This window comes from Diabrotica undecimpunctata, chromosome 1, assembly GCF_040954645.1.
Source record: "Diabrotica undecimpunctata isolate CICGRU chromosome 1, icDiaUnde3, whole genome shotgun sequence".
Lineage (NCBI taxonomy): Eukaryota > Metazoa > Arthropoda > Insecta > Coleoptera > Chrysomelidae > Diabrotica > Diabrotica undecimpunctata.
In genome coordinates this window covers 83,700,032-83,726,533 of record NC_092803.1, presented here as the reverse complement: position 1 = coordinate 83,726,533, position 26,502 = coordinate 83,700,032, and the positions used below count along the sequence as shown (strand labels likewise).

General features: G+C 32.2%; 1 protein-coding gene across 6 annotated transcripts in view; it reads left to right on the top strand.

Annotated features, from left to right (window-relative positions):
- The window catches only part of LOC140450917 (prominin-like protein), a 238,424-nt gene that overhangs the window by 163,492 nt on the left and 48,430 nt on the right, over positions 1-26,502 (top strand). For all 6 annotated transcript variants that reach the window (XM_072544616.1, XM_072544622.1, XM_072544601.1 and 3 more), the window contains 3 exons: positions 11,520-11,685; positions 15,031-15,307; positions 24,340-24,781. In XM_072544616.1, coding sequence (XP_072400717.1) covers positions 11,520-11,685; positions 15,031-15,307; positions 24,340-24,781 — 885 coding nt within the window. The remainder of the gene's footprint in view (positions 1-11,519; positions 11,686-15,030; positions 15,308-24,339; positions 24,782-26,502) is intronic.

The window sequence follows — 26,502 nt, the reverse complement described above, 5'->3', positions numbered from 1 at the left end:
CGTTTGAAGGATCAGCTGCTTAAACCCTATCAATTAACAACGGTTCAAGAGTTATTGGATGAAGATTATCCTAAAAGGATTGGATTTTGAGATTGGTTGTTAATGGAAAACCCTGATGGCCCTCCACCGCATTACAGTAATGAAGTCCGGGAATACCTTTGCAGGCAGTATCCTGGTCGGTGGATTGGAAGGGGTCGTGAGGCACCTATTTCTTGGCCACCCAGAAGTCCAGATCTTAACCCCATGTACTTTTGCTTTTGGGGGTTTATGAAAGAGAAAGGGTATTCTGTAACAATACAGGACGAACAACAATTGAGGGTTAGAATAATTGAACCTGCAAATCAATTTCGTCAGAAAATGGGGGTCATTTTGAACATTTATTGTAATATATTTATAGAGGTTATAGACATTTTTTATACTTGTTAATTCATTTAAGCCATTTATTTAGTTGCACGTAATTTTTTAAAGGTTAGTGAAAAGGGATGTAACTTAATAAAAACCGTTTTTTGAAAAAAGTGATGAGGCAAAAAAATTTAAAAAAAATGTGTTAAACTAATGATGCCACAAAATTCATTTCATTTGAACGTACTCAAAAGTTTGGGGGGATTTAGGACTGCACATCCCCCTTAAAATTTTTCTGTGCGCTTAGTTTTTGTTGTTTCTTTTGTATGAAAAATGCTTTCAGAACAAGAAAGTAACGTGTTCATTTTTATTACAAAATGTCAAGTAGTTTAGGAGATAATGCAAAAAAAATTAAAAAAAAAAAAAAAAAATTATTTTGTAACTTTAATGGGCTGTAACTTTTTTTGTGTACACTTTTGTACTAAGGTAAGTTGGATTCAATCAATTTATTTTTGTACCCGGAATGCGTGATTTAATTTATGACATTCCTTTTTGAAACACCCTCTATAAGACCATTCTTTTGATCTATCTTTTCTTTACAATGTGTTAAATAACATTTTTTTTATTTGTAATTCATGTTCCTGTTACATGCAGCATTTGGACAGATATTTTCCAAGAGTAAGTATGCATGTATACAAATTAAGATATAAATATCTTAATCAAAAACTTAATGTACTTTTAGGAAAAACTGACAGCATTTTAATTCTGCATTTTAATTACTAGAAGGTAAAAGAAAAATTCACAAAAAGAAAACAATAAGTAAAATACAACACCTTTGCATAATTAAGTTAACTTTACTAATCGTTATATACGAGTACATAGGAACAAAATATGGACCCTGGGAAAAATCATGTACCTAAGTAATGATACAAAAGATACAATAGCCAAGAATCATTTTGCCAAGAGAGACAAAAAGATCAGGTACTGGGTTACCTAAACATCTTGATTAGTTTGACTGATACAGTTTTAAGGAGGGGCTTAAGAAGAATATAAAAAAATGCCATACCAACAATTGATATCTTATACACCAAGCTTAGAGTTAAGACGCTTCAGGCAAGTTATTTTTTTATTTACGCTGATGATTAAAACAACTTGGAAATCGTTCACAAACAAGCGGCCAGAATGGAAAGTGAGGGGAATGATAGATGGCTGTTAACGCTATTTGGGAAAATCCAAGAATATCCAGACCAAAAGCGAGCTATCTATTGTGAGACTTTGTATGAAACATATGCAAAGATTTGGACAATGGTTCACTTACATGCCAGCTAAGGCGTACCTCTGAGTAAAGGTTCTCAAATGATTTATTCTGCTGTATATTCTGATGAGAAAATATCAAATATGTTGCGCAAAATATAAAGAATGTAATTAGGATTATCGTAAGCATAGGGACTCTGATATATTTAGCTAACTACCCTTGATGTCACAACAATCAAAATATTCGCAAGCTGACCAAACGAATCATATAAGTTTTTATGTGTCTTTTGGCAATCGTCAAGTCTTCTCCTTTTTTATTTGTCAGATCTTATTATTTCTTATTTTCGTTTTTTCAGCTGTCAATCTGCTGACAAGATACTTTACCTAAGAGATACTATCTCTTAGTCAACTTTATGAGAAATCATCATGCTATACACACTCTTATTTTATCGTTATCTACGTATATACATTAATATTCTTAATTATTCTGGTTAAATTTTAACCCCAAAAATAAAAAAATATTTCCATATCTCCCTGGATAGCAGTTAACCATTCATTTATGATTCACTGCCGTTTTTTTCTACGGTCGATATTTGTCTGCTACTAAGGCTAGGCGCACACACATCGAATTTGTACGGTCGATAAACGTTCGATCGAACTTTTGTCGATGCTGCTTTACACGCACACTACACGACATTTATTCGATGACGTTTGTTAATCTGCAAAGGTTTGTTAGGTGAAATACACAAAATCACAATGAACAACGCAGAACTACGTAGCAATACGGAGCGATGTACCTTGAGAAGTGTCCAAAAAATACAACTGGTCCTCTGGTCGGTCGACAAAGATCGATGTGTTTGCGCGCTTTCATTTGGTACTTCTCGCCTTAAAAGGACAGCAACGGTTACGGCAGCCGTCCATGCAATGGCAGTGATCGAACGACACAGTCGACACACGCCATCGATGCCGTGCCGTGCCGCGCCGTTTTTCGATACATGCGTATGCTCGCTCACATTGTTTCCTCGCGTTACCACCGAACCAAAGGAATTTGTTCGATCGAACTTTTATCGACTGTCCAAATCCGATGTGTGTGCGCCTAGCGTAACGATATCAAGGACCAGTGTCCATGATTAATCATCTTTATCAATAAATAATGTTTATTAAAAAAAATTATCGTACACACATCCGGTCTTTTTTCATATACTAAATACATCTTAAGTATTATATTTATATGGGATTCAACCACAATTGGTTGTAATAAAAACTATATTTTACGTTTGTTTTTCACGTTTTAATTTCCACTCCGTAAATAATTTTCAAACAATATTCTAACATTCTAACCCTAACCCTAACATTCATCAGCTAAGTTTTAAGTTGAAAATTCTAAGGGTTGTGTTGTACCCTCGGGTTGATATCAAATTCCGATTTTTGTGTGTTAATGTATTATGTGTTTATGTATTATGTATAATGGCAAATAATGTGTCTCTGACCTTCTATTTATCCATTAATGTTGGTATGTTCTTGTTGCTGACTTCTTTTAGTATTGGTAACCAGAGCCTGCTACATTCTTTTGATGGATTTGCTACACATTTTCTCCAATAAGTAAGATCAGTATTCTTTGATTTTTCTCTTTTAGCTGTCTCTATTTTTCATGACTATTGTTGCATCTTTTCATTGTACTTTGTGCTGGTTATTCCAGACATGTTTGCATATCTGGAATCTTTCGAAATCTTTGTTTTTGATGTATGATTTATACTAGTTTATCCTGACACATCAAAATCCATCAACAGAATGTAACAGGCTCTGCTTACCAATAATAAAAGAAGAAATCAGTAACAAGAACATATCAACATTAACGGTTAAATAGAAGGTCGGAGACACACCATCTATAATTATACATAATACAAAAACACATATTCAGAATTTTCAACTCAAAACATGGCTATTTGCCTACAAGATCGAGGCCAAGTAAGTCACCTGTCAAATTGGTAAAACACAGTGCCAATTAGTAAACATCTATAGGTTAAAATAAATCTTATTTTTAAAATCATTGACAACGCTGCGGTGAAGTCAGCAGGTTAAACATACATAAACAGTGAAAATTTTTCTAAAATTAGAAGTGAAATCAACGTTTTAAAAGATAAAAATCGGTAGTAACTAATTCTACTGGTGCAGAAAGTGTGAAGTATATAATTGACACTAGAAAATCTCATTTGGTATGATCAAACATCCATAAAATAACATCGAAAACAAGTAAGGTTATCTGCAATCCAGTTCTGCGATAAGAAAACGGCTCACGTCTTAACGCCCGACAGTGTTGCCAGACTTCAAAAAAATAATATAGAAAGGGAAAACAAAGTACCTATTACTGGATATATAAAAACTAAGTAGCTTTAAGAGGAGAATTGATCTCCGAAGAGTCGATCTGGATTCATTCTCCTTATCGTAAAGCAAACAAACAAAAAAAAAATAAAATAATTACATAAAAAATATTTTTGTAAAATCCAACATGTTAAATAAGTAGCTAAAATGGAATGGGAAAATCAAATTCCAAATTCAGATAATATTCAGACTTATCCTCCCACGTTAAAAGATGCAGCATATGAGAATCCATCTATAAGAAAGTCCGGTCTGGCAAGAACTCCTCCACCGTCGCTTAAAAACAGAACAAACAGTATTTTCTCAAATGAAATCAGGATAAACGCCACTAATAGCTCATCTGATTGTGCCTCAACGTCGACATTTTTGTCAGACAACAAACTAGCACAACAAACAGAAGCCACTGAACAAACTCGTCAGCGTGATGATGATACAGGTTGGACGTTAATTCAAAATAAGAAGCGTCAGCGATCAGAAGATAGCCCTCCGCATAGAATTAAAAAGCAAACTACTATTCAGGATTATTGGTTGCAGAAACCTATGCCAACGACCAATAGATATAGCCCTTTAGCTACTGATGATATACAAGAAGAAAATAAAAATGACGAATCCGATAAACCTCAACCAATATTCATTGAGAATGTCGAATATATTAAACCGCTACGCGAACTGCTTGATGAAAAAATACCAAGTCTATATACCATTAAATGTCTTAGGGATAACCAAATTAAACTCCAAGTAGATTCACCTGAAAACTATTCGGATATTATTAAAAGTTTAACAGCAAAAAAAAACGCAGTTTCACACATATCAAATAAAACAGGAAGGTGGATTTCGAGTGGTTATCCGTAATATTCACCCCTCAACAGAAATTAATGAAATTAAAAGGGCACTCGAAGAACTAGGACATTCAGTCAAAAATATCTCCAACATAAAACGAAAAGAGGATAAAAAGCAACTACCACTTTTCCACGTAGAATTGGTTGCTAATGCAAACAATAAAGACATTATAAAGTCAATAAACTACTTAACTCAATAGTTGAAGTTGAACCACCACATCCCAAAAGAGAAATTCCGCAATGCCACAGGTGTTAACATTTCGGACACACACACACACACACAAATATTGCAACAGAATGCCTCGATGCGTAAAATGTACAGCCAATCACTTGTCATCCGAATGTCCAAACCCAACACGAATTAAAGATGTGAAGTGCACAAATTGTCAAGAGAATCATCCTGCCAACTACAGAGGCTGTTTGGTTTACAAAGAGCTCCAAAGAAAACAATTTTCAAAGTTGAGGGAGAAAATACAATCTCATTACCCGCTAAGTTCCTCAAATACTTGTCGCCCATCTGTTAAATATGCAAACGCTGTTGAGGAACCAAATCATACTACCGCATCTGTCTCAAATACTACACAGGAAAAACTGAATACAACAGAAATAAGTAACAGTTTAGAATTAATGGTCCAAAAACTTATGGAGAGAATGGATAAAATGTTCCACCTTCTCATAACGATGTTGTCAAAACTTAATGTTCAAAACCAAAATTAAAATTGGATATTGGAACGCAAACGGCCTCACAAACCATAGTAAGGAGATTAAGGCATTTATAAAATTAAATAATCTTGATATCCTGATGGTCTCTGAAGCTAATATGACAAACAAGCCATTTTAGTATGCCAGATTTTTGCACCTATGTCACACCACACCCAATGGGAAAAGGTCATGGTGGAACTGCGTTAATCATTAGAAGTAACATAAAACATCACGAAATAAATAAAGTGTGTGAAATCAATATTCAGGCAACCTCTATATCTGTAGAACTCAATAAAGGACACATAACGATGTCAGTTGCGTATCGCCTCCCTGGCAAAATAATTAAAGAGGAACATTTTTCTAGTTATTTCAATGGGCTTGGTCATCGCTTTATTGGAGCAGGTGATTTTAATGCAAAACATACGAGATGGGGTTCAAGATTGATAACAACACGCAGAAGAGAACTTATTAAAAGTTTAAACAAAAATAACTTGACTACAATTTCTACTGGGCAACCAACTTACTGACCTACTGATAGAAATAAAATACCCGATCTCATCAATTTTGGTATCATAAAAGGAATAAGTAACAACTTTTTAGATATTAAACCTTCCTTTGACCTTTCGTCGAACCATTCTCCCATATTTATTGATGTGATGGAACATGTATATAATACAAATAAATACCCCATGTTTTCAAATCATAAAACAAATTGGAGTTTGTTCAGATTTAATATTCAAAATGCAATTAACTTAAATCTTCCTCTTAAAAGAAATGAAAATATTGAGGAAGCAGTTCATCACCTTACATCAATCATTCAACAGGCAGCTTGGAGAGCAACTCCAAATCTAAATCAGAGTAATAACTGTGAACCATATCCACATCATATAAAAATCTTAATCAACGAAAAGAGAAAACTAAGAAAACAGTGGCAAACTTCCAGATCTCCTGAGAACAAAACTGAACTGAATAGGGCTACTCGTTTGCTTAAAAGAGAACTACACACACATACAAAGATCAAGGCATAAATGAATTTCTTGAAAGTCTCACAGCGACGGATGACACAAATTACTCTATTTGGAAACTCTCTAAGAAACGTAAACATCAGATTAAGCATGATGGTCCCAATAGAAATAAAGATGGTGATTGGGCCAAAGCCGATGAAGATAAGGCACAAGCATTCGCTAATCATCTCAGCCAAGTTTTTCAACCTCACTCCAGAACTATCTCAAAGGAAGAAGAAGAATTCATTCACAAGAACTTAGATGCACCCTACCAGATGTCACCCTATAGAAATATCAAAATTAACGCAATTAAAGAGTTAGTTAAACATCTCAATACTAAAAAAGCTCCAGGGTATGATTTAATATCGGGAAACATCTGCAAAAATTTACCCGAAGAAGGATTTCGGCTGGTTATGTACATATTTAACGCTATACTAAAGTTAGGCTATTTTCCGTTTCAATGGAAAATGGCACAAATTATTCTAATACCGAAACCAAATAAAGATCCACACGAACTATCATCCTATCGTCCAATCAGTTTGCTTTCCATTATCTCTAAGATATTTGAGAGGATACTCCTTCAAAGAATGAATTCTATAATCGACAGACAAAAGTTAATACCTGATTATCAGATTGGATTCAGGCAACAACATGGAACAATTGAGCAGGTACATAGAGTTGCCAAAGTAGCAAGAGATGCAATTGAAAAGAAAGAATACTGCACTGCAGCCTTTTTGGATGTCTCACAAGCATTTGATAAAGTATGGCATGAGGGGCTACTATCTAAAATAAAAACTCATTTTCCTCATTCTCTGTATGCACTTCTGAGATCTTATCTTACCAATCGATATTTTCATGTCAGATACAATGAAGCAGTATCAAACATATCTCCAATTCTATCGGGAGTACCTCAGGGGAGTATATTGGGACCAACTTTATACTTACTCTATACGGCAGATATTCCCACAAGAGTAAACAGCACAATTGCTACCTATGCAGATGACACTGTGATAATGGCTTCTAGCTCGGTTCCTGTTACAGCCTGTCAAAATTTACAAATTCATTTAAATGAACTAGAGAAATGGTTAAAACTGTGGAGAGTTAAAGTAAATACAGTAGACTCCCTCTATAACGAGAACTGAAATGACAGACTAATTACCTCGTTATAAGCCGATCTCGTTATATCAGACGATAACAATACTGTGCATACAAATGGATCTGTAGTTTTCTAAACCATTAACTTCCTATAGTGAAGCCATTCGGAGCAATATAAGATGCTAATAAATATTGTTTGAATGGCGTTTTTGAAAAAAAGTTATTTACTTTTATTGTCAATGAAATATATTAAAACATAAAAGAGTTGTTTACTTTTATTATCAATGATATACGTTAAAACAAAAAATCTGTACTTATATTTTTTTCCAACTACATAATGTATAAAGCGTATTTTCAAGGATAACATAAACTATTGCTTCTGCAATTTTAAGAACTCTGTCATTTTTACTGCTTTAAACGGTCCAGTATCATTCTATCATATATTTTTTAAAGATGTGAAACAGTTGTATTTATTCATTGTAAAGAAGTTTATTGCGGGCTGCAGCTAAGTTTATTGAGGGGCTGTTTGAAAAGGTATTTATTTATAGCCACGACGACCAAAAACGTAAAAAACACGTTTTTAGATCTTATTTTCTCTCGTTATAACCAAATTTGTCTCGCTATAGATGGTTATAGTTCAATAGAAATTTCACGGGACATCTAATGTATCTCGTTATAAGCGAAACCTCGTAATAACCGTGCTCGTTATAGAGGGAGTATACTGTAGCAGCAAATCAGCACATATAACATTTACTTTACGAAAAGAGAGTGTACCATCTGTGCGCATAAACAATACCATAATACCCAAAAAAAGTGATGTTAAATACTTGGGAGTACATTTTGACAGCCGACTAAATTGGGGAAAGCACATCTGGACAAAGTGACTGCAACTAGGATTAATATACAGGAAAATGTATCGGTTCATGAACCAAAAATCCAAATTCAGTCTACATAATAAATTATTGTTATAATGTATTCTAAAGCCAGTTTGGACCTACGGTATACAGATATGGGGTACAGCATCTAATTCTCACTTACTGAAACTTCAGCGTTTCCAATCGAACGTTTTGAGACATATTACCAATGCACCGTGGTATGTGCCCAATTATGTTATACATCGAGACCTTCAGATTCAAAATATTAAAGACACCATTGTCTCACTCAGTGGCACTTACAAAAATAGACTACTGAACCATCCAAATACGCTTGCCCAAGACCTACTTCAGCGACCGAGGAGAGGAAGACTAAAACGCCGTGATCCTTTAGACCTTTCTATACCTTTACATACATAAACTCCATTCCACGAATGAATATACGACTGTTTTAAATTCGCTTTAAGGTATCGATTTAAATGGTCCAATGTGCAAAATTGTACAATAATAAATTCTCCCCATTTTTAAAATACTGTTATGACAGATATAAACCTTAGATTTAAATATGAAGTTATGATATAAATATAGAGTTAATAGTTTATAGAACAGTAATTCAGATTTTGAAGTATATAATTACTATCATTGAGTTTAGTATTGTAAACAAGTTGGTTTTTGAAATAAGTTATTTAAATGAAGTGTAACATTACTTAAGTGATCAAATAGTGTAATTTATTTAGTCGAATATTCAATTAGTATTAAAAAAAAACAAAAAAACTTACTTATTCTCTTATTCTCCTAATCTCCTAAAACTATCATCAACGATCAGATTCACAGCCATAATCAGTCGGCGATATACGAAACTGTATATAAATTTTCGTTACTTTTTAATATCTGTAACGACTTGTTACTTTAACTATCAATAGCCGGTATGTTATACCCGTTACTTTCGGAACTGAGTACATCCACTCAAAGCAAACAAATATTTAAAACTAACAAAGTGAAATATTAGATTCTTTTTCTGGTTTCTGAACCATCGATCTGCCAATTTCTTTTCATTTATATTAAAAATAGTATATATCTTTTTATTACAGTTGTAGTACCTAATGAAGTAATAAAATAGTGTAATATAAAGAAACCCGGCACGTCTCTTTGGTGTTTACATTTCACGGAAAGCTTACCCAAATGTCTGTCATTATATTTATTTATAGTAGCGTTTGTGTAAAATTTTTTGTTATTTTTGGATTAAATTTCACAATAAATTTTGCGTCTATCTGAACATCTATTAACTAAAATAATTTTAGTTTAGATGTCATACTAGTAGATCCTTTTTATTGGAATAATGATTAGACCAATTTACCTTCATACTACTACTTGCACAGTAAAATATTCGTTGTCGAAGTAATCCAAAACAGTCGTATATTCGTGGAATAACCTTTTTTTTTTATACTATATATACCTATAACTTATAATTGTGTGTGTATTTTAACTATTGCTATTTTTTTAATATGTTAGTAAATGTCTTTGTAAAGTGTTATTTATATTTCAAATATTTATATATATGTATTAGAAATTTATCTTAAAGGATTTTTGTCACTGGACGGATCTCCCCTGTGTTAATTACGTGATAAACTTATTGATTTTTTTTATTGTAGAAACAGATTACAATAAATAAAGTATGTAAAAAAAATTTAAAATAATCGTTCCTTTCGAAAAAGATTTCCGGAGTGGGATCGAGACGACAAAAACAGATTTAAAATGTATTTTTTATTATAATCAATTGTGGTTTAATCACATGTAAATACAATATTAAACTTAAACATGCCTCAAAAACAGTTTCAAAACTTCTTTACATACGTCTTACCTTAAGTTTTTCTTGAAGTATTGAAAACCAAATATCTGATAGAGTTGATAAAGCTACAAAAATGCTGCACACGCTGCAAAGTGTCAAAAACAATTGGTCTTAAAATTAACACCTCAAAGACAAAATTATGACCAACCTTGTAATCAGCGGTAAAATTCTAATTGAGAGCCATAGCATCGATCAAGTAAGGGCATGAGATTCGCTTAGGCCGAGATAATCAGACAACTGAAATACAAAGAAGGATAGGTCTCACATGGGCTGCCTTTGGTAGATTGAATAACATTTTCAAATCTGTTATCCCAGTTTGTTTAAAAAGAAAGGTTTTTAACCAATGCGTTTTACCTGTTCTTACATATGGTGCAGAAACACTGACTCTGACAAAAAGAACAGTAGATAAAATAAGAGTTACACAACGCGCTATGGAAAGATCAATATTAGGTATTACCATCAGAGATAAAGTACAAAACCTAGAAATAAGAAGAAGAACAGGAGTCACAGATGCAGTTGAAAAAATAGCCATGGCTAAATGGGCTTGGGCCGGACATGTTGCCAGATTAACGGATGATAGATGGACCAGAAAGATTCTGGAATGGCGACCAAGGCAAGAGGCATATCGAAGCAGAGGACGACCACCGACTAGATGGACGGATGATATCAAGCGCATCACCACAAACTGGATGCAAGAAGCATAAGATAGAAATAGGTGGAAAATTTTACGGGAGGCCTACGTTCAGCAGTGGACAAATATAGGCTAATTGATGATGTTGATGATTGAAAAACAAAATAAATTTAAGCTTGATGCTGGCTAAGATAGGAACAAAACAATATCCTTAGTCTTATCGGCTGAATTTACAGTACAAAGGGGATCTTCTATATATCTTGGAAGAACAGCCGGTATGATTAAACGGTGTATAAAACTAAAATATACTCATAGTATACTTTAAAATGGACTAAATGACAATAAATTATTAGTCTTTTACTGGAACTATATGGATATAAAACCTCGAATAGCAGTTAGGACTTCACCAACAGGGAATATTTTATGCAATACCAATTAAAACAAAATAAATTCTATTAAACTATGTTTAATCTATATATTGTATTTACATAGGATTAAACCATAATTTGATGGTAATATAAATGATTAATTTGCGTCATTTATTTATTTTAGCTTCCCGATGTGGCACCTGCTATCGATATACTCGGAAAATTGAATTTGAACTTGTTGAAAACAGCCGCAGAAGAGGGAAAAAGTAAACTGGACAATATAGAACGGCATATCACCAGCAGTTTAAACCAAACGCTTAAACAGGCGCTAAAAAAGGTTGAAGAAGCAGGTAAGTTATATTTTTTGAAAGGTATTGCAATGTGTTATCTATTAACATGACACTTTTGAACTTTCAGATTTATGGTTTTCGCATATTTTTTTGTTGTCCATGCTTTATTCCCATAAGTTATTTACGGTTGAGTAAAATAACTATTGTCGCTGCACAGTCTTCCTTACTTTTCCACTGATTATTAAGAATTACGCAATTACATATTTTAAAATATGTGTGGTTGGGATATTATAACTTCGGTTTTTATTAGCGTTGTTGTCACAACTTAATGAATTGATTTGCGAGTGATGAAAAAGTTTTGTGTGTGTTATCAAAGCTTATGTCAACAGCAGCGTAAAACGAGATTATTTTCTTTTATTTTAACATATTAACCTTAGTTTCCTAGTTTCGTACTCACTTACCTTAGTTCGAAAGTTGATAATAACCGAAATACATGGTGTCAAAGTTAAACTTTTATTTTAATTTTATTTTTGAATATTTCCTGACAGGCATGGGATAACAACACGAAATTTGGTAAGTGGGGTTTTTTTTGCGACGACAAACCTAAATTCCCTACCAAAAAATATGTATTACCCAGAGGGCACTACATACCTCTTTCAGCGCTCATACGTTAAATTTTTTTATGCCCCACTCTACATATTTTTGAATCAAAACTTTTATTCTGTTAATATTTTTACTTAAAAAAGATATACTACATTCATCTCGCTAAACTCGACCGTTTTCGAGATAAACACATTGTAAATCGCCAATGCAAAATTAATTTTTTCGAATAAATCCATTCGAACATGTAAAAATTATTTACCAATATTTTTAATTAGTTTAACTCCACTTTTGACAAAAATTCACCCACTGTGTAAATATATAAATGACAACATAGTCAACAGTGCTTAGTGTTATAGTGTTTGTGCGCTTAAAACTCTTCCAAAAAAGACTCCCCGAAAAATCAGGCACCCCGCCTACAACCCAGAGCGAATTTAGACGGGAAAGAAGCAACATCTCTGTTTTGCAGAAGTCCTCAAAAATCCGTCAAGGATTTACTCCTCACAAAGTTATACAGTGCTCTCCAAATCTGTCAAAGATTTGTCCCGCTTTTGGTATACAGCACTGAATTATAATACAGTAGTGCCCTTTTTGTATAAGTTAGAAATGTTTAAAGTTTTTACATAGTTCTGTGGGTAGCTTTTGACACATGGTTGTCACATCTCCACATCTCTTAATCCAGGAACTTCGTGATAGTGACTTGAATGGACAATAACCCGTACATAGACGTTTTTTGAAAGACTTATTAACTAGTAAGTAGTATTTAGTAGTAGGTGTTGTTGCCACCTAAGGCCTATTAATTTTGTAATAAATAACTACACTGGAGATTACACTTTACTAAATTTATTTTAGTAATACAACAAAAAAACTGAACAAGGGATTTTTAATATATGGTGATGTCTATTAGGTTAGAATCGAGTCTCTCGTCTTCTATTTTTCTTTCTCCGAACATGCGAACAAGTGTTTAAGACATTCTTATATTACAGGTAAGAGCTCTCATACTTGTATTCAGCAATCTATGTTATACTCTCTCTCTCTCTCATTTAGGACATTCTTCATGTTTGTCCTATTGTGTAGATACTAATTTTATCTAGTCATTTCGATACATTTTTTCCATATCAGAAATAGTTGTAAAAGAAATACAAAGACTAATATATTCTAAAATGATATTTTCATTGGAATATTGAGCTAATAACGAATGAACAATAAAAATAATAAAATATTGTTAAAAAATACATTACAGTTTCGAAACCCGCTAAATCAAATGTTCAAAATATCCTCCATTTACTTCCATACATTTTTGACATATCTTTATAAAAAATTTCTTCTTACGAGAAAAAATTCCGATTCAGTCTTCTAATCATCATCCATTATCCTTTGCCAAAGCTCACCTCCTGTACTGATCCCTGTCCCTAATGAACAAGATATCATAATCTGTTTCAATATCCTCAAAAAGTCTTAAGGGATTTAAATCGCAACTTGGGACCCATGGATGTTCACTGCTTCGGCCAATCATCGGTGAGGAAATACCGTATTTAAATAATTTTGCACTTCACAGGGATAATGAGGTTCGGGCTCTTGGTCAACCATTTTGATTCTGGGGTCGAAAACTACCCGATTCTCGTAACCTTTGAAATAATCTGGAAAATAATGTTCTATCGGGTTGCCGTCGAGTGAGATATGTGTCAGCATAATATCTAGCAGCAGCACGTTCATTAAAATTTTGTTGGGCATAAACTGCCCCCATATCGGTCATTTCACTACTTGAAAAAAAGTTATGAAATGGAATTTTACAATTTAAATTTCATGCAATACAAAAGTACAGCTTGAAATACGAAGGCGGTATTAAAAAAATTAACTGTTGAAAATGATAGTTGCAATGACATAACGAATAATCTTTCACTATTTGAAAACAAGTTATGACTTGGCATTTTTCAATTTAAATTGCATGCAACACAAAAGTACAACTTGGAATGAGAAGAGGGTGTTAAAAACGAATCTAACTGTTAAAATGACAGCCGCAATGACATTATTATGACAACTTGCACAATGATTATTGTTAAAAGTTTTTCGGGTGTAACCATGTAATGCAATGCAAAAAATTGAATTTTGCATCGTAGATTTAAAATGCGTTTATCTCCAAAACGGTTGAGTTTAGCGAGATGAATGTAGTATACATTTTTTAAGTAAATACAGTAGGGGAATAAGCTATAGTAGGGATAGTGTATAGGGGAAGTAAATATAATAGAGGAATAAATTTGATGTCAAAATTATGTAGGGTGGGAGATAAAAAACATGAAGGTATTAAATGACCGCTGAAACACGTATGTGGCGCCCTCTGGGTAATGCATAATTTTTAGTGAGGAATTTAGGTTTCTCGTCCCAAATAACCCCACTTACCAAATGTCGTATTGTTATCCCATGCCTGTCAGGAAATATTCAAAAATAAATAAAATAAAAGTTTAACTTTGACCCCTGCATTTCAGTTTATTATCATGTTTCGTACTAAGGTAAGTCAGCTTAAATCGACCTGTTTTAACCACAGAAGTAAAGAATAAGCTATGGCCCATTCGTTACCAAACACCCTGTACAGAAACATCTTTCTACTGGGAACTTTCTGATACAAGTTTCGATCTTTGTCGACTCAAAGTCGTATATTTTGGATTTAGAATTTCTTTTTTTTTCTGTTATGGAATGCGATCAATTTCTACTTTATTTCATAATATGATTACTACATCTATAGGTTGTCCAATATAATTGTTTTATTATTAAAAAACGTGAGAACGAATTTAAGTTAATTTTTAGGTAGAACTGTCCAAGCCAATCTAAATAAAGTCCTCAACATGATATCGGACCTACAGAACCAGATAAACAGTGTGAATGGTACCTTGGAAGATGGATACACATACCTAGCCTACTATTCACCGTATCGATACTACGCTGGCCTTTCCATCAGTTGCGGTTTGCTTTTGATAGCAATTTGTATAGTGTTCGGTTTGATATGTGGTATATGCGGTAAAAGACCAGATGGATACAGTGATAATTGCTGTAACAAAGGTGCTGGCGGACAGTTTTTGATATGGTAAGTACAGTTCGTCAAAGCTCGTACGAAAATATCAATAAGAGATAAATGTAAAAACATATTTTTTGAAACTTTCAACTGCATTTTTATAGACCTTTTAAAAATATTTTAAGTAAGAACCAAATCAGTTTATCAGGTTCTCGAGCCAAAACCGTCGTTTTCCTAATTTTTCAAGCATTTTTTTCTTCATTCATAGCTTTTCTACTCTTTTGACTATGTATCCCAGTCAAGGAAGAAAAAAAGCTGAAAAAATCTTATACAGATATTTGAGGGTTCTAAGAGGTAAATGAGGTATATACTGATGAAAAATTCGTGTGAAGACATACAGTTGATTTTTTTTAAACATTCTCAAAAAGTGAAAAACATAATTTTTTGCCTACCTTTCTTACATATTCTAGAGAAAAATGTTGCAAATATAAGATATATACTATAAAAAGTTATTTATTTTGAGAGTTCCAAATTCAGTTTATGAGAGTTCCAGCAAAGCTTCATACTATGTTTTCTGTGTTTTTTAAATTCAAATATGTTTAAAATTAAATAAAGTAATTTTATTATTTGTTTATTATTTTTACTAGCGACTTTGCCCGTCGCATGCGACGGGGGGATCCAATCAATTGTCATCTACAGTCAGTCATTAAATTTTTAAAATAATAAACTTTTTACATATAAACCAAGTAAATATAAAGTATGATCTGGTGCACTTCTGACCTGACATCATATTTTTTTACTATACCCTCTATATATTATTTATGGTACGCTATATACAATATAATGTACTATACGTCTCACGTCGTTTGATTTGATATGTCATATGCTAGTATTAGGCTAATTTTTTATTTTGTAATCAGTCAGAGCCTTCTTCAGGCCAATAAAGCTAATTTACTTTATATTTATCTTATGCTTTATGTATAAAGCAAGTATGTCTATTATCATTCATAGTGTCATGTGATACGTCGTACGTCGCTATACGTTCATTAATAACGAAGATGATGTGTAGTGCCTTTTTGGTAATCTCTTTGTTTTTTCTATCTGAATATATTCGTTATATTGCTATGTCGCATGTTAGGATTCGATCAGTTGTTTATTTTGTACTCAGCCTGAGGCCTTCTTTAAGTCAATAAATAAAAATCTGTCTTATGGTAAATCTATTTATATCCATAGTGCCCTGTGATATCTCGTATGTCGCTATACGTTTATTAATAATGAGAATACTTTGTAGTGCCCTTCTAGTAGTCGCCTTGTTTGTTTTTTCTTACTTAATATATTCGGTGTTTCCTCCCCTTTCATTTGCTATGTCGCATGTTAGGATTCGTTCAGTTCTTTATTTTGTACTCAGCCAGAGGTCTTCTTTAAGTCTTTGTTAGTTAAACTATTTTTATCCGTAGTGCCCTATGACATCTCGTATGTAACTATATGTTCATTAATAATGAAGACACTGTGTAATATATTCGTTATATCCTTCCCTTTCATTTAACGCATCACACGTTCCAATCGGACCAATAACAAAAGAGATATGATTGCCCTTTTGGCAATGCCACAATGTCTGTTTTTTCTGTCTCAACATCTTCCTACCCCTACCCCCTCTCCTTTCCAATGATGTATCATACGTCACGATCCGAAGAACTATTCCACCCCTACCACAAATCGCTCAAAATATAAGCAGAATGATCCTTAGCGTTTTCTTATGGGATTTTACATGGGAAATGAAGCAGAAACTTTATAGCAGCCTTTTTACATTACATAGCTTTTACTTTTTACTAGTTTTATTTAATTTTACGTAATTCTATATAACTTGATTTAATTTTATTTAATTCTATTTACATTTATTTAATTTTAATTTTATTTAGTTTTAATTTTATTTTATTTTTATAAAATGTTGACGTTTGTTAAACGTCATTTTATTTTTAGAGTAAGTGTATATGTGTAAGGTCCATTCGCTTAGCTCGTGCATGTTTTGACAGATTCGTAGTCGGAAATCTACAACACAAAAATTCTTACCTTTCAGTATTAATAGTTCAAATATACTTACTATTGCAGACTTCTTCCATTGAAAAAAGAAGAATTATTCTAAGTAGTGGAAGTGTATACTATACCCATAAAATGTTTCCTGTATATTTAAAATATAATTTTGAGTTGTTACAATTTAACATATTGTAGTCAATATTCGTATTATTCGCCTTGTTTATTTTAGTTAAAATAGTTTTATTGTTCTATTATTTTTGTTTAATTCTGTTTAGTTAATTAGTTAGTTCTACTGTGAATTTTATTATTATGGATAGTCAAAGTTTTTCACTTGTTTCATCAGCTAATGCGTTGGTAAGTTTTTGTTAAATAAATATGATAAATATTCTTTAAAAGTTAATATTATTAGATGAGTAAGGATGCTGTTAAATCACAAGGTAATCGAACTGCACACAGGTTTATTCAAAATACCTACCATTTTTTAAAATTATTTGCCGAATGAAATCCTGTTGAGATAAGTTGATCATTAAAATAATATTTTTATCGAATTATGTAAATGTTACAAATGTTCCTAAAACAAAAACATTTCAGTTAACATCCAGTTCAGTTTGACATAGCGTCAAAAATCAAATTCGCTTAGAAATTTATATCATGTATAAAGAAAGTAAGTTTCAATTATATATAAAAAAAAGTTAGGCTAATTTAGTTTATATTGTTGAGTTTCGCCAAATATTGCCTATATTATACCTAAATGCCCATACCAACTTAAAATTTTTAGTAGCATTTAGCTTGAGCTTCTTCAGAATATTTTCAATAAACTTTTAATAATTTCCAGTTAATTTATTTTTTTAAAAGTGATGATAATAATGCTGAATAAGCAATATTTCAAAAAATATATAATCACAAAATGTACCCAATATTATATTATATAATCCACATAATAAAGTACGTTAGGTAATAAAGGTAAAATCCCGGGTCGTCCAAAACTAGTTTCTGATAGGAATAACAGAATATTAGTATAAGTTTGCAGTGTGCTTGGTTGTATAGTAATTTCCAGCCACTTCTAGTGTGTCAAAAAGTAACTAACTTCGCAAAAAAATAATTACTAAATTGACTAGACAGTTCGGATTAGCGAACTGACTATATCTTACCCAATGACGTATAATAAATATATATTACACGTCATTGATCTTACAATTACAGTAACCTATATTTTTAGCAATTTTGCGAAAAAATTAATTACTGGTAAGTAGTAAAATTTCCGATTAAGAATATTTAAGAATATTTTGTTTTACAAACAAAATATGATTGAAATGTCAGATGTTGGTAGTTGAGATTTATTTCCTAGGTGGAGTAGTTACCTTTCTGAACAAACACTGTGACTTGTCATCCTAGACTTTTATATAGATAAATTTTAATAAAATTGATAAAGATTACATTTTGTATAACTTCCGTTTGTTTACTGTGACTACTTTTTCATAAAAAGCCATATTTTTGCCAATAACTCATTTTGTCACACTTTAATACAATTTTTGAACTGATAATTGTAAAAATCCGACATTATATTTATATGAAATACTTTTAAAATGAGAAATGTATAGTAAAAATTTAAGCCCGATTTCATAATGACATCCTAAATTAAGCCCTAACTAATGTTCACTTTAGACTAAAGTACACTTTTAAAGTACACTAAAGCACCCACCCTTTCGTAATACCTACAGCTCTTTTTATTATTAAAAGTAAACTTAGGTGTTAAAATTAGTAGGTTGGTAACTGTGTTATTGCTTTATTTTTGTCGAAATAAACCTATTTTTCTTGTTATATGTTAATTTGCGTGTAAAATTGTTAATTACTATTAATTATGTCTGCATTAAAAAGAAGTAGTTCTTTAAATTTCAGAAAAATGGGAACTTTTCCTCAAATCAATTAAGTTTAGAAACCAAGAATAAATATTAACCAAAATTAACTGGAAGTTTTAAATGAAGGTAATGATTGATAAGAGGACCAGAGAGAGAAAGAGAGAGATTGATAGAAGAGAGAGAAAGAGATAAAAGATATTAAGGAACAATAAAAAAAAATCAAAATTGAATTATAATTCAAACAAAAATATGCTCAAGAAAATTTTTAATAAATATACTGTACAAAAAGTGTTGTCTTTTAATGTCATTTGTATTAAATAAGTAAATTTAAACACAATTTTTTTAAGAACGGTACAGATATTGCTAAACTAATATATTTATGGTTAATATATATTGTGTACAATTATAAAAATGCAAGTTACTGAAATATAAGCATCATAATATCCTATAAGATTTATCTTGATAAAGATGAAAGTAAGTTTAAAACTTATACATAGTACTTTACCTCAGAAACAAAACAATTGGTTTAATACAAAATATTTTTTTAGAAATTGTGAATCAAATTCTGCAAAATGTTGTCTAATACATAATTCACAATAATGTTCTCGCAATTTCACTTTAAAATTGAGGGAAATTTATTTCCTTTTTATGGCTTTAATTAAAAATGGTTTTCTTGAAAGATCAAGATTATGATCTACAGGAAAGAAAACTCCATTTTTTATGGTGATGTTATGAAATACTGCTGTTGCTACTATTATTTTCATAGTCACTTTCAAATTTAATTTCATTCGATTTTTAAAAATTGGCAATCATCGTTTCCGTACCCTGTATTGCCTTTCCACAACATTCCTAGATCGTATGAGAGATTCATTATAAAAATTTTCTGCTTTTGTTCTAGCTGCTTGTCTAGCTGTGTCATCAAACATGATTTCAAACTGTAATCACACTGATCAACTATAAAAATAGTACAAACCTAACATAAGTCTCCAGCTTCAAATTTTTGTATGCCACTATTACTAAATGTTATTTGATCATGTACAGAACACAGCCATTTTGCAACACTATTTCTAAGTTTTAAACTAGTCACTGATTTTTTTCACATTTAATGCAAAACTTTTTTTTCTGTACAATATGTTTCTGAATTTGCACCTCCATAAGAATCAATTCGTATTAAAGTACAAAAAACTGCAGCTATGCATCTTGAAAATCATAATGGCATAAAATTTTCTTCAACTTAGACCATTTCACCATTTGTTTGATATATTTTCCAATTCTTGAAGCTGTTGCCCTCGATATACCCATATAGTCAGCTAGTGATATTTGCATTTTTCCAGAAGCAAAAAATGTTACGCGTAAATGTTACGTGTACTCAGTGCTTCTGTACGGAGTAGAAACGTGAACATTGAAGGCGGAAACTCTATCAAAACTTCAGGCTTTTGAGCTATGGTTATACAGAAGGAACCTTCTATGACCAATAGGAACCAAGATAGCATTTTATTCTTAAAATCATAGCATTTTATTCTTAAAATCATTCTTCCATTCTCTATTAACGTTAAGAGCTAAAAATTAAAAGTATTCTAAATTGATCCAAATTATAGATGGCATATAATGAAGAAGTGAAAGTTATAACCCGTTCAAATGATGGTACTCGTCAAATACCGCCACGGAAAAGTGAAGAGGAGAACTATTCGAGTTCGAGCTCCGTTTTTTTTTTAGATTGGAACTTCAAATTGAAGCGCGTTGGCAAAATTTGCAATATCTTGGCTTCTATGGTATGTAGAACCTTCATTTTTTTAAACGGAGGTAACTCAACAAAATAACCTCTCGGAAAATCCCGGAAAAACAAGTTAATTAAATTTTTTCATTAAAAAAATATTGAATTTTACTATTATTTCGTAAGAAATATTTAAATTATAAGTGTATATTATTTATGTAACTACACTTGCGAGCAAAAAATCGACTCAAACGACTCATAAGTTATATTTTTTGACTACGCTGTTTGGCCAGTGTATATCACATATACGTAAAATTAAAAGTAAAATATCGTTAACAGAAGTAATTTTTATTGACACCAATATTTGTAAAGTTAGTAAGTAAACAACATAACAAAGATAACTTAATATTGTATGTGAGAATTCATGTTATGAATCAAAGCCATTATGTAATGAATATAAAAGTAAATTAACATACAAAATCAAAATTAATTCCTCCTCCAGAGGAGTATTTACTCCTCTGCGTTGTATTACACTTTCCATGCGATTTCTTAACGACCTTATCAAGTTTCTGTTGAGGAATCGTTTCCCACTCTCTAACTCCACAACTAATGAAGTTTTTAGCTCCGCCACTGTCGCTGATGCTGGATTACGGACCCGAACCCTAAGTTCATCCCATAGATGCTCTATGGAATTCATATTCGGACCCAATGGAGGCTAATCCATTGTTGTTACATTGGTGTTGGCCAGTTAATATCTCGTAATCCGCGCTGTGTGAAATAGAACGTTATCATGAATTATCATGAAGCCGTCGCCTATGTAGCCGGCGTAAGGAACAACATTGTCTTGGAGAATATCCGTAATGTAACAATCCACTGTCAAACCCGCTCCGCGACCATCGGGCACGAACATAAGCTCTGTTTTTCCTTCTAAAGATATACCACCCAAAACATATACGAACCACCTTCATAGCTCACTGTTTCGACACTCTTCGTCTTCGTCGCCTTCTGTCATTGTTATACAAGCACGACTCTCATCAGAGAATAAAATTCTGCTCCATTGGTCAAGGTCCCAATTGACGTGTTCTCATGCGAACTTGTTTCTGACGTGCGTTCAATTGGCCCCGTGTTAGCTCGTTTGGGAGTCAAAGTGGCAGCCTTAAGTCTTCTCCTAACTGTCCACTGAGTGACGGTGACATCTCGTACATTCCTCGAGGATTGTTGAAACCGAACACCTGTCGCGTGCCGATTCCGCAAGGTACTCTCTGTCGTTACACGTCGCCTACCCGAACCTTGTCGTGAGGCCTTAAGACTGCAGACTGCGTCATAAGTAGGCGACCGGTGACAGTCCTCTCACTGTAGCTCTCTGGTAATAATGCAATTATGTGGCCGCCTTCTCTGGTAAAGTATCCATTTGTAAAATATTAACCTACTGTACTTTGAAGTGTACACAAACGTCAACGTTTGACAAGTGACTGAGGCGACCACCGACAAATTCATAGAGGTCTACATTGCATATAACATGCCCGTTACAATGTTTGCGGCATTCCCTGTGCCCCACACATATCCCAGTAGGCAAATTTTACAACACGGTGTAAATTTGCATAAAACAATTATTTTTTGGAAGCTCTATAATAGGCAATATTTTTTTGCATTATTTTTTAATAACAAAATTACTAAGCATAAACTACAATCCATCAAGTGAGTCAATCCAGAATCAAGTTTTTTTTGCTCGCAAGTGTATATAATCATACTTATTAATTATTAAAATATATTTAATTTTATAGTTTTTTCTGTCAACAATTGTACCATCATTTTAACGGGCTATAACTTTTTACTCCTTTTCGGTATATATTATCTATAAAATGGGTCATAAAATTTAGATCTTCATTTTTAATTTGATAAACACTTAGCTCTTAATATTGATAAACAATAAAAATATGATTTTTAGAAAGAAAAAACAATTATCTTGTTTCCTATTAGTCTTATATTTTAGATCTTAGAATTTAGAAGGTTTTGTTGTTTTTTGGAAAGTATGTTTTTTACCAGCTTTTCATTCTTAGTTACAAGTGTATGACATAAAAAAATGACATAAACAAGTTATTATAACTGATTATTAGCTAAAAAGTCAGTCCTTTTTAAAACTGTTTTTTAATAACAAATTTAATAAAATCTTGAATTTTTTTATCATACCTTTAAAATGAACCTTTATAGAATCGATTTCGATTTACAGAATACCGCGAGAGTGACTGTCTGGGCAAGAACGATTGTTTAAATATTCGCTCTTCAGGATAAACAAATTGAATAACTTATAAAATATTTGGTCGATCTATTTGAAATTTAGCACACTTTTATAACTCATTAACTGCCATAATGTTAAGTTATATTACATGTTATTATGCAATAAACAAAGTTATTAACATTTATAAATGACTGCAAAATTAAGGGATTTTTGCAACTATCTTGGTGACTTCTTATGTATTTTAATTTAGAAACTCGCAAATAGAAGAACTTGGTAAGGTCCACAATTTTTATTTTAACCATTTTCTGTAAACTTTATAAGAAACGTTTTATAGGCAAAAAATGACTTTTTTACTTTTTAGGTTTGTTTAAAACAAAAACAAAGCAAAATCAGCTGACCTTCTCACCACGGATTTTTCATCAACTACCCTTCATATACCTTTTACAACCTCAAAATATCTGTATAAGATTTTTACGTTAAATCAATGATTTTTCCTAGATAGTGTAATGGTAATTCATATGATGTGTAGTTACCTTATGGTTTTATCATTCCAGTGAGCTTACGAACACGTGTCTGGTATAGAACTCAGAAGCTATTTTGAAATGTACACAACCAATTAATCTAGTTGATTTTTTGTCTATCTAGTATCTTAAGTCTTTTGTTTTGTTTTATTTTTTTTTTCGATTTTGTTGATAGCCCAATTAATATTATGTGTAATTATTTGTAGTTTTTTTAATTTCTTAATTTTATTAATATGTTTCATAGGCTGAACTCATGAATCGCTATTTAAAATCAGTGATCGTGAGTATCTCGGTAGTTGAGATCCAAAAACCAAAAACACTCATGTTTGAACCACTTAGGTCGTGACCAAACATTAATCCCAAACTGTTTTAGTTTTATTAAACCATTTTTGTTAAGTTGTTTTTTGATGTCAATCATTTCTTATCTATCAATCAATCTATTATTTTATTTTTTATTAAGTTTTATAAGAAGAAGAAAAAGAAAGTATAGAAAAAATAGTAATCAATCAGCTTATAAAACCAACAACCAACTGTATTGGATGTAAAATTGTTTTAAACACTCTAACTCTAGATAATGAACTTTTTTATTGCATATTATAGTGGGCTACACTTTTATACAATTTTTTGTTACCAATAAATTGCTTCCCAACTTTTTTATATCCTTTTTCCAACTTTTTTATATCCCAACTAATATAATAAAAAAACTAATTTATTTACGTTATTTATTTACGTTATAGCGGAGTCATGTTGATGTTCTTATTCTCCCTCATCATCGGCGTGGTTACCATTGCAACTTTGGCTCTGGGAATGGCAAGTGACAGAGGCATCTGCTATCCGCTCCGCCACCCTGAAAAATCTACCGTATTAAACGTAGTCGACGATTATATAGTAAAAAACATAAAACTAAACAAAGTGGACATTGATGTTAGACTCAGCACTGTCCTCAATCTTTGCTATAGGAACGACAGCATCTACAAAGTATTCAATTTGGCGAAGAAGTTCAACGTGGATGACATAAGAAAACAATTCGACGTCGAGTCAGTTTTGGATGGTATCAAGCATCAGTTGGATAGAATCGTGGATCCTCATTTTACCATTTTGAATAACACCAACTTAAATATATTAAGGAACTTATCCAGCTTTGATCCGGGGATCAACTTTGACCATTTTCAAGATGAGGTAATTGTTGATTGTAATTTTTAGTCAATTATGTTTTTTTTGTTTCCAGTAACCCTTTTAATGACTTGCCATCCCACTAAGGTTACCTAGTTGTTTGCTCCTAGTTTCTGAAGATATTATTTGCAGTATTATACGAGCTTTGACTCATAACTAAAAAATTTCAGATTCTTTAAATCTGAAAGCATATAGACTGAGATCAGATAATTGAACTGCTTTTTGAATAAAATAGTGTTTTGAAACAAATACATTATAAATACCAAATTACAACAATTGATGCAGAAAGAAATTTACCCTTGGTTATTATTTAACTACAATTTTACAATAGAAATAGGTCAGTGGGTTATGTCTATTCTGCATAAAAGTTTCGTGATTGTCTTATTGAATTGAGCAAAGTGATTCGGACGCTTCGTTAGTTAGTGTTAAAGATGGCACTTTTGATATATAGTTGACGTCATAGACATATAATACAAGATACACTGACTGCGGTAATACAGTCACGTTCCCCATGTGCGACAGAGAAAACTGACGCTAAGCAGTCCATGAATCTCTGTCTAATGGGCCGGTTTTATCGACCACGTCACCTTCTCATTGGTTATTTAGGTCAAGTGGTCGATAAAACCTCTCAAATTAGAAAGAGCTGTAGCGACTGCTTTGCGTCAGTTTTCTCTGTCGCACTGGGGAAACGTGCTGGTATAGCAACGATCAGTCTCTCTTGTATTATATGTCTATGGTTGACGTTGTGGTCGTTAGCTGTTCGTCTGTACGTCTCGTGTCGGCAGTACGTTTCATGTCTGCAGTACGTCTCAAAAATATTAGTGATATACCAAGAAAAGCAACACCTCAAAATTATCAGCGAAATAAAATTTAAAACCCAGAACAAGCGGTACGGAGTATTTTAATTACAAAAGCAGTTTTGTTGCTTTGTATGAATGTAATGAATATTTTCTTAGGTGTAAAAGAAACTGTTTTAATAGAGTGTCTGAAGATGAAAGACTAAACATGTAACCATGTTTACTCGGTTTTATGATTTGAAATCCAAAGATGAACGAAAACAAAAAATCGAAAGAAAATCAAAAGAAAGGCCTCACAAGTATTTCGTCAAGAAATCGGAGGATTTAAAGGGTGAAGTTTGTTTGAAAGCATTTTTATCCAGTTTGTCTATTACCTTTAAGAATTAGGAAACTAGCTGTTATAGAAAAGAATCCAAAATATATGAGGGATAGAAATGTTAACGGAAGTGCCTTTCCTGAAGAAGCCAAGTTGCATATGAGAGAACACATTGAATCCTCTCATAAGAAAGAAAATCATTCATAAAATTGCTTACCCCTCTTATAAACACATATCGCTTCATATTACACATTTTTTGTGGAAAACTTCAAGCTTCTCTTTGGAATTAATTACTATTTAAATGGGAATAAGCCACATTTAAAGGTTAAAATACATTTATTGACGTTTCAATTTCCACTTCGGACATCGTTCTATTATAAGATTTTGAGAACGATTTCCGAAGTGGAAATTGAAACGTCAATAAATGTATTTTAACCTTTAAATGTGGCTTATTCCCATTTAAATAGTAATTAATTTAAAATGCCACAAGAAAATAGCTTCAGAACAATACTTTTCTTTGGAAGACTACAAGTCGATGTTTGTAGTACTTGTGAAATGTACTAAATTAAAATAAAAGACAGTAACTTAAATGAGGCAGCAAAAATAGTAGCTAT